At 42.9% G+C, this 14,028-nt stretch overlaps 1 protein-coding gene across 8 annotated transcripts in view; it reads left to right on the top strand.

Annotated features, from left to right (window-relative positions):
* Nucleotides 1-14,028, top strand: part of EML6 (EMAP like 6) — a 90,969-nt gene that overhangs the window by 59,529 nt on the left and 17,412 nt on the right. For all 8 annotated transcript variants that reach the window (XM_042021050.1, XM_042021051.1, XM_042021056.1 and 5 more), the window contains 10 exons: nt 88-290; nt 1,484-1,595; nt 2,283-2,410; nt 3,113-3,254; nt 4,299-4,451; nt 4,705-4,836; nt 5,680-5,768; nt 6,396-6,572; nt 6,671-6,872; nt 7,080-7,206. In XM_042021050.1, coding sequence (XP_041876984.1) covers nt 88-290; nt 1,484-1,595; nt 2,283-2,410; nt 3,113-3,254; nt 4,299-4,451; nt 4,705-4,836; nt 5,680-5,768; nt 6,396-6,572; nt 6,671-6,872; nt 7,080-7,206 — 1,465 coding nt within the window. The remainder of the gene's footprint in view (nt 1-87; nt 291-1,483; nt 1,596-2,282; nt 2,411-3,112; nt 3,255-4,298; nt 4,452-4,704; nt 4,837-5,679; nt 5,769-6,395; nt 6,573-6,670; nt 6,873-7,079; nt 7,207-14,028) is intronic.

Genomic DNA, 14,028 nt, shown 5'->3' with positions numbered 1-14,028 from the left:
CACAGGAGATCTTGGGGTCAAACATTTGTCCTTTACAGCACTGTGGCTACAATCCCACGTAGAAAAAGCCTTGTGCTGGTGTTGCAGGTGGAGGCTTCACCTCCAAACGGGGCACGTTTGGGAGTGCAGGGAAGCTGGAGACGATGATGAGCGTCTCGTACGGGCGCATGGAAGAGCTGGTGTTCTCTGGGGCTGCCACTGGGGACATCTACATCTGGAAGGAGACCCTGCTGCTGAGGACAGTGAAGGCCCATGATGGACCTCTGTTTGCCATGCATGCACTGGACAAGGTATTTACCACCTTCCTTCATGTTGATTTTTGTTACAGTAATGGATTTTAGAGAGGTTTGTGATTAAAATCACAAAGACAATAGGAACGAGTTCTGTTATTTGATAGACCTGGATTTGTAAACACCCTGTTCCATGTGCTGGTACCTGACCAACAGCTTTCTGCCCTCTAAAAATGGAGAACTTATTTCTCACTCTGCTCAGGAGTGTCATTTTCATGTTTGTGTAAATTGCAGAAGAGTAACAGGTAACATTCATTGCCTCTTCAACCCGATCCCAAAAATTATTGTGCATTAGCAGTTTCCAAAATATGAAACATAATCTTTTAATAGTATTATCACTGTCTCTTAGTCAAGACTTTAGATATCCAAAGGTTTTGGGTTTCGGGTTAACTATTCCAGATATCAAAAGAATTCTCCTTCGGTTGCATCAATACATCTATAAAAGAAATTATGGCAAAATACATTATTTGCATCACGTTAATGAGCTGAGGACAAAGTTTTGCCCTTGGCAGTTTGAAGGTAATGTTGATAATGGAATATCCCTTTTGAGGTTATGCTTTCAACTGTAGAAGTAAAGGATGAGAAGAATGTTAGCTATTAACATTTTTATATATCAAGGTCAATTAAGATCCCTGTGGCTCAATCCTTTCTGGCCCTAATTGATTGTTCCCAGCTTTCCCATCAATTTTTCTATTTGATCTTGGCACTGAATATCCTCTTCACTTAGATTTTTGTTGGTTAGTTATTTATGCTCTTTTGCATTCACTTGGCCCAGATAATCTACCCAGGGAATTAATGAGAGAATTGGTCCCTGATGCATTATTAGAACTCGGGTTGAAGCATCTGTTAAGTCAATTGAATTTGGAATAACTTGAGAAGCTGTTATTGCCTCTTCTAAGGGCAAAACACGTTTTTCCAAAGCTCATTTCTACATGCAGGCAAATGTCCTGGTCCGGCATTCCTGTTTACTACACTGTGTGCTCCATATGGTTGTAAATCTTTATAACCTTAGAAAAGCAGCTCTAAATCTTGTCCACTTGAATTTTTCCCTCATAGGTACAGGCTCCAGTGTTTTTAGTTCGACACATGAATAAAGTGCAGGGGAGACTTTACTGTGTCTTTGGACATATCCTTTTGAATCTCCCCCTATGAGTGCTGACATCTGTGTGTGTTTTCCTGCTGTGATTGTGCAGGGCTTTGTAACGGGTGGAAAAGATGGAATTGTGGCCCTTTGGGATGATATGTTTGAGAGATGTCTGAAGACATATGCTATTAAAAGAGCAGCACTCTCTGCTAGTTCTAAAGGTATTGTTTTTCAGTGTGTTTTAATAAGGACTGTGTGCATGGAGGGCGGTACAATGGTAGTAAAAGGGTAGTGCTGGGTGTCAAATCTTACCAGAACGCAAAGGGAACAGCAACACACCACTTACTCTGTGCTGGGATTTTCTGGTTTGATCCATGTAAGATGTATTTCTTGTACTCCTTGTCATTTATTGTTCGTTCTGCTATTCCCTTCTCTATTTCATGATGTTGAGCTTTGTTTTCATTGGTGAAATGATTTTAAGGAGAAATGTCCCCAGCCTTGAGTTTGGCAGTTCCAAAGTCAATCCAGTTTCCTTGGCTGGCCACATTCCCTGTGTTGAGAGCAAGGGCCCTGTGATTTGGAAAGACCTGTTATAAATTCCCCAGACCTGAGTGTGGAAGTCTGGGAAGGGATATTCACTTGTAATTACAGAATTAGTCCAAGGTGCTGGAACTCCTGAGCCCCTTAGACCCTGTCATTGTTAAAGCAATAAAATAGCCGTCTTTATGTTGCCACTAGTACAGACAAACTCCCCTCCCTCAACAGTAAGGAATCCATGAATTATCTGGAAGTTTGATCAGGCAATTGTATCTCATGTTCGTGATTTTAAACAGATTTGAATTATATATAAACTGCAAATGATATGAAATGTAAAAAAAAAAAAAAAATTAGTATCTTGTGTTCTTCAGGTTTACTTTTAGAAGACAACCCCTCCATCCGAGCCATCAGCCTGGGACATGGGCACATCCTGGTAGGAACTAAAAATGGAGAAATACTTGAAATTGATAAAAGTGGGCCTATGACTCTGCTTGTTCAGGTACTGTGTGGATCTTCCATAGCAAACTATTTCCTGTATTTTTTTAAAATGCTGGTTCTCTGGTATTCTTTTTTCAGTAAATTTTGGTCACGTGAAGTAATCCTTCAAATTTGTCTTGCCTGCATGACTGCCTTACTAACCAAGATGTGTGAGGTTGTGTTTTATAAAATACTGAACTCATTCACTAATGCAGATTGAGAGTAGTAAGCAATTATTTAACCTTGATATGCAGTGCCAGCAAACTGTATGCAAGCTGAAGGAAAGCTGGAAAAAAGCAGGAAGAGTGATTAACAAGTTCGAAAACTGAGATTCTGAGGCAAGAATAAAACGAAGTAGTGTATGTTGTGCAAACAAGGATCTAAAAAAGGACATAAACTTTGAGGATTAGCCAATATTAGGATGTCTGGATAAGGTCCTGTTTGGGGTGTAACTGTTCCCTATTCATCTCAAGCTTGGAAAAGAGAGTATTGGAAGAACAGGAATTACAGCCAGTAGCAGTGGAGGGGACTACGGAAGAGTATTTTAGACAGCTGTCAGGGGAGACAGACGATGTTCAGGTCTTTTGAATGTGGAAAGCTTTGGAGGGAGGAGATGGTGAAGGGTTTATTGCCTAGGACTTGTGAAATGAGGCAGGGCAAGGTTAGAACACGTTACACGGCCCCAAATGCATTATTTTCTCTTGTGTGGAATGCTCTCCTCCAGGGCCATATGGAAGGAGAAGTGTGGGGCTTGGCAGCTCATCCTCTCCTGCCTGTGTGCGCCACCGTGAGCGACGACAAAACGCTGCGGATCTGGGAGCTCTCGTCGCAGCACCGCATGCTGGCAGTGAGGAAGCTCAAAAAAGGTAATTCTGCTCTGGCCAGGCCCTGGGGCAGCCGTGGATCCCTCTGTTCCTCTAACAGCTCCCTCTTTGCTTTCAGTGCACATCACGGGCATTAATTGGGGAGGCAAAGGACACAGTCATTAAGAAATTGGGAGCACAGGAAATAAATTATCTTTGGCATGTGTCAAGTCAGGGCAAAGGGAAGGAAGAAAAAGGACTGTAATCTATTGTAATGAATAATAATAAAATGAACTTCCCCCAGTTTCAAGGGGAATGAATTGACCTCAGAATCACTTTCCTTCCTGGGTATACTTAAGGCCAGTATGTTTGTTGCTGACCTAAAAGATTTTCCTTATAAAGACAAGTGTACAATTTCCTGCGTGTTGAGCACTATCAGCCTTCGGTGCCAATATGAGCTTTACCTGTTAAACCAACTTCTCTAAAATGAACACTTTTCCTGCCCTCTCCTCTGTATAAAATTAGATGAGCTATGTTGAAGTGTTGCCTTCTCATATTTTATTAGCTTATTGATATCCTTCAGGAAATTTTACATTGTTCATTTTCAGTGACAGATCAGGAGCACAGGAGCCCTTAACTGGCTGGGGTAAAACAGAGTTAAATGTTTTGGAGAGGTGAATTTGGGGAGGGATGAGGATAGCTGTAGGGAAGAGTATGGTTGGGAATAATGCTGAGGCAGAATTACACTGCCCTTAATGAGTCTTTGAATCTTCCATCTGGATCTCCTTTCTGTACATGTTTTAGGATTTGTTTTATTTCTGTCACTGGGGTGTTTAGAATGTAGCTGGAAGGTGATATTTTCTCATAAACCTGTTTCAAGAGGGATCAGATCAGCATTGTCAACTCCAGAGCACCCTGTACAGAGGGAACATTCCCATGTAGCAAAGCATTGATCATGGCCCTCTGTAACATATAGGTTTTAATAAATAGCAAGTCTATTTTAAAACGATAGACTTGATGTAAAAACCTTTCAGTTGCAGTTCATCGTTGGTTTTCTCAGCCGCAGTTTTTAAACCTTGAGAGACTCATTCCCACGTTCCTCCATAGGCGGGCGCTGCTGTGCCTTTTCTCCCGACGGGAAAGCCCTGGCAGTCGGGTTGAACGACGGCAGTTTTCTGGTGGTGAATGCTGACACTGTGGAGGACATGGTCTCTTTTCATCACAGGAAGGAGATGATCTCAGATATAAAGTTTTCACGAGGTACAACCAGATGTTAAGGTGGGAGTGTTTATCTTGGAGTTCGTTTCTCTTGTCTAGACAAGGTTGAATGTTGTGCAGGAAGGCTGGCTTTGTGTGTGTTCTACTGCCTCGAATACTTTACAGTTCCATGTAGCTGTGTGCTGTGCTACAGCAGGCCCACCCCTGACTGGTGAATTCACTACGGTGGTGAAAATCACACCAATATTAGTTAGAAGCTGTGCCCTTTAATAACCTCAGTGTCTCCTCCTTACAGAATCAGGAAAGTACCTGGCTGTGGCTTCCCACGATAACTTTGTAGATATTTACAATGTCCTTACCAGCAAAAGAGTCGGCATTTGCAAAGGTGCCTCCAGCTACATCACCCACATCGACTGGGACTCCAGAGGTAAAGTGTTGGCCAGAGATACAGACTGGAAATACCCATAAAATGGAATATCAGGAAACTGTTCCTCTCCAGTTATTGAGATCAGCCACTGATGCAAATGCTTTTTCCCCATGGAGCACTGTATGGATCCAGTGCAATTACATTTGTTGGTATCCAATTTCCTTTCCTTGCTGAGCTCTGCATGGCAACCCCTGCAAGAAGCTAGAGCCTGATTGTCACAGCTAATTAAGTCCAGCAGGATCTGTAATGAGCTCATGCCAGTGAGCCTTCCCAGAGTGGATGTGATTCTGTGTGGGGCCACCTGTGTGCCTGAGCCGTGTCCCTGCTGTGTGCCAGTGCCAAAATATGGTGTGACCCACTGGCAGCAGCACCACAGCACCTCCATGGGCACAGCAAACTTCCCATCCCAGGAGAGCTTGGAGTGGAGCCGACTCTGCCAGAGGGGCAGTGCAGAAGGGATAGGAGCTGGCAAATGTTCCACTTTTGGCAAAGCTGCCTTGTAAAATTGTTAGGAAAATCAGTAGCACATGGATTTATTTTTGACTTCCATTAGTGTGATGATGAAACACAAGCAAAATATTCCCTGTCAGCAGAAACTGATATGCTGCGAGACAGCAACTTCTTAAGGATATTGGATGGTATTTAAAATATTACTTATTCATTGAACCAGAGGATAGGACCCTTACAAGTGATTCTAAGCATCTGTGTTCTTTTGCTATGAGTAACTTTCTGGAGAATAATTTCTTAATTTACCCCCAGAAATCTTTTCACTCAATCAAAAGAAAGTCTTTAATAGTCATAATAATTAATAAGATTCATAATGAACTCCCCTTTTGTGTCCAGGAAAGTTATTGCAAGTCAATTCTGGTGCCAAAGAACAACTATTTTTTGAAGCACCGAGGGGGAAAAGGCATATTATAAGAATTGCTGAGGTATGAATTATGTTTACTGGATTATTTTTACTATGAAAGTTATCTTTAAGAATTGTCTTCAAATGGTGTATTTTTTTCCTTTTATAATGCTATATTTGCAGTGGTTAGAATTAGAATTATTTAATCATTCCACAGTGTCTTTCCTAGCATTTGTAAATGGCAGAATGTGCAGCTTTCTGCTTGTATCTCTAAATTTATTATTGTTTCTTTATTAGCAGCCATTTGCCATAATCCCCTTTCCCAAAGTCACCTGTTTTCTGTGTAACCAGTCACATACAGGCTATAAACCACCTTCAAACAGCAGGACCTGGCTTTTCATCAGCTTGATTATTTGTGGCCTGTACTTCTGCTACAAAACTGCCGATGTTTAGCGCCTCAGAAAATCTTTAGGGAGATTTGTATTCAAATCGTGCTCTGCCTTGGGAACACAGGACTGTTCAAAGTGTTAAGCCTTTGGATGAAGATACACAGTTTGTGTTAACAAGCTGGAACGAGCACAGTTTCTTAAGAACTAAAAAAATGAAAATAAAAATTAATATCAAACATAGGAAACTATGCATATGACACTAGTGTGTATTTGGTATGTTTGAAGTACGAAGCCTTCTTTTGGGGGAATTTTGCTTGCAGATAGAGAAGATTGAATGGGACACCTGGACATGTGTGCTTGGTCCCACCTGTGAGGGAATCTGGCCCATGCACAGCGATGTCACCGTTGTCAATGCAGCCAGTCTCACAAAGGACAGAACCCTCCTGGCCACGGGAGACGATTTTGGGTTTGTGAAGCTCTTTTCCTACCCAGTGAAGGTAAGAAGTGTATTTATTTCAGTAATTGGAAAGAAAAGTAAGGAAGACGCTGTTCCTGGGGTGTCAGGCTGCCAGCTGGGGGATTCTCTGTGCTGCAGGGCCAACATGCCAAGTTCAAGAAGTACGTGGGGCACAGTGCCCAGGTGACCAACGTGCAGTGGCTGCACAATGACTCCGTGCTGCTCACTGTCGGCGGTGCCGACACCGCGCTCATGATCTGGACCAGGGAGTTCCTGGGCATCCAGGAGAGCAAGCTGGTGGACAGTGAAGAGTCAGACACTGATGCAGAAGAAGATGGAGGTAAAGAGGATTTGTTTCAGTCTTCCTTGCCTGAATCAGAGATTCACACAGGCATTTAACTTGAAGCTTTGCTGTACTAAATTTCAGTGTAAGGAGAGCTTGGTAGGATTTGTTTCCTTCCTTTTATTGGTGCAGATCTTCTTGTTCTCTACTTTCCTGCTATGAAACAAGGATAGTTTGTTTTATTCTATGTTTTATTTTTCTAAGGTTATGACAGTGATGTTGCAAGAGAAAAAGCAATTGACTACACCACTAAGATCTATGCAGTGAGCATTCGAGAAATGGAAGGCACAAAACCCCACCAGCAGCAGAAGGAAGTGTCAGTGGAAGAGAGGTATGTCCCACAAAGGCTTTTGCTTTCAAGTGTATGCTGCGCCCTTTTGCATCTCTTTTCATGCAACTAAAATTAGTCCTTAGAAGTAAGACAGGGATTTTGAAATTCACCAGACATTTAAAATGGTGTTCACAGGGTACAAAATGATAATACCGTGGAGAAAAACACGTGTATCTAATGCATCTGGGAGTGTTGCGTTCTTTTCTGCAGTTCACATGAGCATTTATATTCTCTCCTAACTAGTGTATGTCTGCAGCAGAGCACTTGTGATAGTGGTAAGCTTGTAAATATTTTGTGGTTAAGGCTTTGGGTGGTCCTTTTATTGGAAGGTTTTCAGTCACATGTAACTGTGTTGGGTTGTCACCGTTAAAGCTGGAATTTCTCAGGGCACATGCTGGCCTTAGTCTGAAATACTCTAAAAAAAATTAGCTGGAAGGGGAACAGTGTTGGAAAGGGCAGCAAAGAAAAGAGGTAAGAGCAAAGAACAGAGGATGAGTCCAGTGAAACACAGACCTAAAGGAGGGGGTGGTAAAATCTGATGGGACAGAACAGGAGCATCTGTAACTGGTAAAGTATATTCCCCCTCAAAATCTGGAGCAGTAAATCCTTACCTGTGAATCCAGCTGGTGACTCAGCTGTGAATCCGTTCTCTTTTGCTGGAGTATTTTCTTAGAAGTGATCATTCTTCTGTCAGGACTTTCCTTGCTCTTGCCCCCACACTGGGCACTGGCACAAAGGGCTGCTGTGGGTTAGCCCACAGAAAGGATTTCAGCTAAGTTGTTCTGTTATTGCAAGAAACAAAATGCAGTTAATAATACTTCCTGATGTTATGCAAGCCTTGGAAAAATAAGTTTCTGTCTTTAAAGCTCTCAAGGAATGCAGTGCTGAACCTCTTGGACAGAAAGTAATTAATAATTTTGCTCAGTAAATGTGCAAAATAGGAGAATTGGGTGTGAAATGTGGGATATGAACTATAAGAAAAATGTTGCACCCATTTTTTTATCACAATGTCTTAACGATACCATGCAGGAGGAGGATCGGTGTTTTTTACAATAAAATGTTGGACAATAACCTTTGCTTTTCCCTTTCTTTTAAGAATATCTCTTTTCCTCAAATAAAGAATTTGTTCCTCCATTTTTCTATAAAAAGGCATCATGTATCATCTGGTAAACATAAATGTTTGCAAGTTGAGTTTAAAAAAGGAAAATTATTATTTTATTTTGGGTGAATTGCTAAATTGTTATAGGAATAATAAGTGCCAGTGGCACACAATGCCCAGATGCTTCACACCAGAAACCCTTGTACCCTCCAGCTGTTTTATTCTGCTTTGATGATGCAAAAGCAACTGTCGAATGAGTTTAATTGACAGATTAAGCTGGTCTTTAAAATGTCTTGTGCTCATGAATTACCAACAATTTGAGCAAGAGCATCAGTGTCTTGTGCAGCTTTTCAGCACCATTTCCAGTCCAGGAGTGAAAATCACCCTTCAGGTCCCTGGGAAACCTCCCTTCTCTGCATCCATGGCTGTGCTGTGTGGTGCCACAGGCTCTGGAGCCTGTCCTCATCCTCAGCCCCTCTCAGGGAGAGCAGGCCGTGTTTATGCAGCACCACAAAGCCCTGTGGAAGCTGGAAGTTGCTCCAGTGTTTCCACACCTCCCACTCTGCTGGTGGCTGGTGAAATGGGGGGGCACCTCCTCTGCAGTGAGGTTGCCCCTGACTTCCAGAATAGTCCCTTCACAATGGCTGCACATTAAAATAGCATTCCAAGGGAATAACCTATCCTGTTTTATATCCCCAAGTTCTGGACTGAGGAGAGTAAAAAGCAAGGTCTTAAAATTTTCCCTATCTTTGTTCTTCTTGCTGTCTCTGTGTCATCAACAGTTTTGTGCTTCATTCTAAACTAGGTTAAAAATAAACCCTTATCGCTGTCCTTGCCATCTTTTCTGCTTGAGGGTCACAGCTTTTGTGCACATTTTTATATTCTTTTTAAATCACAGCTGCTTCAGTACAATCACACCTTTGGTATTTGGAATTTGCTGTTTTGATAAATCTGACAACAAACCCCATAATTTTCATATGTCAGTCATTAGGCAAAGATAAATTGACTTCCCTTTCTTCAGGGGATAAATATAAATAGTGAGACTTTATAGGGAGATAATCAGAAGCAGCAACTTTATGGTGAAGTGCCAGCAAAACTGTGCTTTCTGAGGGTGTTTTGCTTGGATAGGGCCTTAAGCTGTGAAAGGTGCTGTGTTTTGGGTGCAGTAAGATGGGATTGATGTGTTGGCTACTGCAAGACTGCGATTCCTGGTCACAGTGGTACAATGTGTGCACAATTCCTGCAGAATCTTGGCACTGCCAGTTGTGAGTGCCTCAGGCTAAAGCTGTCTTCTCTGACAAGACGTATTAAGTGTGAGGGAAGCTTCATACCTGTGCCAGATTCCATCTCTTCTGAGAACACAAAAGAACAGAGCAGCTGGAAAAGGGTTTGTCTGCCCATGACAGAGTTCTGGAATCCTTGGGCTGGCTTTTCTTTGCACCTCCAAGGGTCCGAAGTGACAGTCGATCAAGCCAGGTGAAATGGAAAGTCTGCAAGTACTCAGCTGTTGATGTTCAGAGAAATCCTAAATGTTCAGGGAAATCAAGGCCCAAGTCAGCAGGTCTTGAGGCTGTGGAGTCTTGAAATCTCTGTGCACAGGGCTGAGCGAAGTGGCAACAAGGAATCTTGGAGGCAGCTCCCAAAGCTTTAAATTTTCTGCCAAGGCACAGCTGAAGTAGCTCTCCCGGTCCCTCCAGGTTTGAAGAGGGGAACCCAGAGGATGTGTCGCATTCTCTTTCAGGCAGGCACGTGGGGAAACTTGTTAGGCTTTTGAGGAGGAAGATTTTCTGGAGGAAGTATTCCAAATTTTTCCCTTTGTGATTGCCATATGTCTGTCTGAAGACCCAGTGACTGTGCACTTAATGGCTTTTGTGCACGGAATACTCTGGTGTTGGTAACTTACTGTAACTTACTGTGCACATGCTGAAAACTATGGGACAAGCTGGCAGGCCCCTTAGGACAGAAACCGTGAGTTAATCCCAAGGCCTGGAAAACTGCTGGCTCCCTTCACTGCAACATGCAATGAGGATCTTGGAAGTGTCCCCTGTGCTGTGTTTTCTTTGTGAGTCTGAGAAAGGAAAAATTGTGAAGGTGTAGTGAGAAGAAACTCGGAATTAAGCAAGTTTAAATTAAGGAAAGGAAAAAAAAAATAGAAAAAGCAAGCTTTGGGTTTAAGCAAGAAGTAGGAATAGCTGGGGCTGCTGCTCTGAGCTGCTCCTTGGGGGCAAAGGCTTGGAGCTCACTGGGGTTTTTTCTTTTAATAGTAATGCTTAGAGGGTAAACTGTTGCTGAAGTTATTTTCCAGCTTACATAATCAAACACGCTTCAAAGGTGCCATGTGGCACCTCTGAGACAGGTCCATCTGTTTAATCTTTCTGTTTGCTGGAATAAGCTTGCAGGACTCTGTGTTTCTCTAATAGAAAGTGGTGAATCTGAAAAACTCCGGGTAACTTATTTCTCTAGAAAGAACAAATCATTGTTTGATTCAGGAGGAGTTTGGTCTTGGGAACTGTGATGGGACTCCTGAGAAGATTGCAAGTGTAGGGTTGGGAGCTGAACTGTACAATGATTTATACAAACTCAGGAGTAATAATAAGGTTTTCCCTTAGAAAAGGAGAGCCCTTGATGAAATTTATTTTTCCTGTCTAACTTGAACGTAATTAAAATAATCATGATTCTGCAAGTATCTTGGAGGAGTGTAGAAGTTACATGATAGATTTTACTTGCAGGATTTGAATCAAATCATGGCCTGGTATTTTTGGGAATCCAACATTTCCTGTCTCCATCAGCAGCTACAGCTTTAGGATGGCAAAATGGCAGGAGACTTGAGGCTGAGGGACAGTTCTAAAATGTCTTGCAGTTGTATTGGTGCGTTTGGTTAAGATCATTAATCGATTGTTGTTTCTCTCTCCTCTCCCCGACCTTGTTGTTTTTCTTCTCCCTTTCTATGTCTTCCCTCCTCTGCTCCCCCCTTCTCTCTCTCTCTGCCTCTTTGGCTGGCACCCCTTGCCGTGCCCGTGGTGCAGGAGCGGGGTGCCCTCGAGAGGGGCTGCAGGACCAGTCTCGCGGGGTGGGAGCTCCCAGCGCGGCGCTCCCACTCCTCGGGACCCCCTGGCCACTGGTGGGACTGTCCCAGACAATCCAGGACAATTGTAAGCTCTGCTGTGTCACAGAGGAATTGTGCTATTTCAGAAAAGGGCCAGTTTTTGAATTGGGACCGTTTTAACCAAGAGTTGATATGATGAGAAGTAACATGAGCTTGCTGATGATTGTATTGATGTTACTAATCCTAAAGGCAAAGATCTGTTTGCATTTGGCCTCCTCCTAACCCCTAACACACCCCCTGCATCTGCAGCTCTCCTTTAGCTCAATTTGCATGACTCCACATGAGCCCTGGTGATGGGAACTCCTTCAAAGCAGGTGGAATGTGTAGAAAAACAAAAAGCAGCATTAGCATGTTTGTCCGGTTTTCTGTTTTCTCAGCATCCTGGCTTGTCTCACTCTCCATGAATTACCCACCTCAGAGCCTGGTCTCCGTCATGGTGTTTGCCTCATGTATAATCATGTGTCCTGATAAAGATGAGAAGTTAAATATCTTGGATTTTTCTGTTCAAATGTTACTCTTTAGATTATTGATTTCTCTAAAACGATATGAACTGACTTATTTAAGTTTTCAAAATAGCCCCCACAAGCCTTTGTACCATAAAGTGAATGATTAGACATATGGTTACAGCCTTGGTTCCTGTACCTTTACACACACATGTCTGTGGGTGCAGTGCAAAAGTTTTGAGTGTGAATCTGTGTTGTATTTATGTGTAGGTGGGGACTATTCAAAATGTATCTGGAAAAACACATCCTTGGAGTGGAGAAAATAACTTTGGGCTTATTCCGGCAGAAAGCCACTCTTTGAGCATGAGGTGCATCCTTTGGAATATTCACTTTTACTTTCTCAGCAGCATTATGTCAAGTTAATGCACCGTGAATGCATTTGACAGCCTGCTGCTTTCATCCCAGTTGTCCCCAAGGCTTGTACACATTGTGACTGGTATTTGTCAGTCCCTGCCAAGCAGCTGAACTCAGAGTCAATCTCACTGCTCCCACAGGTCAGCACAGAGCTGGCCCAAAGGTCTTCTCTGTTTGTGTGACACTCGGGGGGGTGGAACTGAGGGATGCCAACGTTGCCGTGTGTTTCCAACATTTCTGTCTCCGAACCTGAGTGCTCTCTGCACTGAGGGTGATGTGAAAAATTCAGCTTTTCTGAGGGCTGTTGTTTGAGAAGTAGTCCAGGACTGATGGAAAAAGCCGTGTTTCTTGTGTTTTGTCATGCAGAGGGGGGATCTGCCATATACGATTGGTTCAATGTTTTTATTTACACAATACAGCTGCAAAACGTACTGAAACTTATGCAGGGAATACCAAAACAACTAGAAAAGACTGTTCCTCCAGTGTGTGAGGGACAGCATGTCCAGAGAGTCCAGAGTGTGAGGGAAAGCAGGTCCTGGTGCAGCAGGGCCGGTCTGTGGTACAGGAGTTGTTTAGGGAACAACTTCCCAGGGTGTCCAGAGCAAAGGCCCTCAGGTTTCATTCCAAAGTGATTGCCCTCGTTACTAATTGCTGGAGTGCTCCTTTCACTGGACACTGGGCTGGAATGACCTGGGAATGCAGTGACCAGCTGCCCTGACAGGCTGTGACAATGGCTGGCCCTATCAAAGTCCTGCAGTAGTTTTTGATTTTTTTTTTTAATTTTTCTTTTTTTAAAGAGTGCATCAGCATACACGTGAAGTTATAAGTATTGTAACCATGTAAGGCTTTTTCAGTGCTTTAAAAAAATAATTTAGTTTGCCACTGATGTTTCTCTCTGGTTCTGTTTGAGCTTTGCTCTGATCTGCTGTATTTGAGAGTGAGATATTTTCATGTTGGATCCTATTCTTTTTGTTGTCTTATGATAGCTACAAAGTGTTAAGAAAAAGTAACAGCAGGAAAACTTGTATGTAAAACTCCTATGTATGTTGGAATGGGAAAATCCAAGGCTTTAGAATTTACAAAATCTTTTAATCCCTTCTCTAGGAAGGGATTAAAAAAAGCTCAGGGAATTTCTCAGCAGTTTGGGGGCACTTGGGAGTCCTCTCCTGTCACTGGGCAGGACTTTTTAAAAAAGGCACTTTTTAAAGCTGCTTTTGCATATTTTCTGAAATTAAAAGTATATTTTTTAAATCTTGGATTTTTGTTCTATTACCCAACCCTACTACCCTGCCTCTCCTTGAACCTTGCTTTCTCTTCTCAGGAGCAGTCCTGCTCATGTTTGTGTAGATCCAAGTGTGTTCCCTCTCCAGTTTGCAGCCATGTAAATCCATATCAGTCTCCCTTTTGTGCTCTAAGCTTTTCCCTACCCATTCCTGCTGGCTCAGCCTGTCACCTTCTGGGTGGCAGGACACTCCTGTCCATCTGTCCCTGCTCCAGACCTTGTTGGCCCCTTTCACGTGCTGCTGCTTCTGGAGTTCCCTTGCTGTTCCCACCGGCCTCTGAGCAGAATGCTTGTGTTCTCCCCAGTTTATTCCCACTGCAGGCAGCATCTCCAGCCAGACAGCAGTGATGGCCTGTGCCCTGGAAACAGGAGTTGGTTATATCCCCTCCCTCACAGAATTTATCATAACAGTTTTTGATCTGCTTTTTCTCTCCTTTATTTTCCATCTAAACAAATGTAGCTTCTTCTCCCCTCCCCT

Source organism: Corvus kubaryi, unplaced genomic scaffold, assembly GCF_017639235.1.
Source record: "Corvus kubaryi isolate FWS band 111438036 unplaced genomic scaffold, C.kubaryi_AGA036_p1.0 37103, whole genome shotgun sequence".
NCBI lineage: Eukaryota > Metazoa > Chordata > Aves > Passeriformes > Corvidae > Corvus > Corvus kubaryi.
The sequence above is the reverse complement of the archived record's forward strand: the minus strand, read 5'-3'. Positions and strand labels throughout refer to the sequence as shown.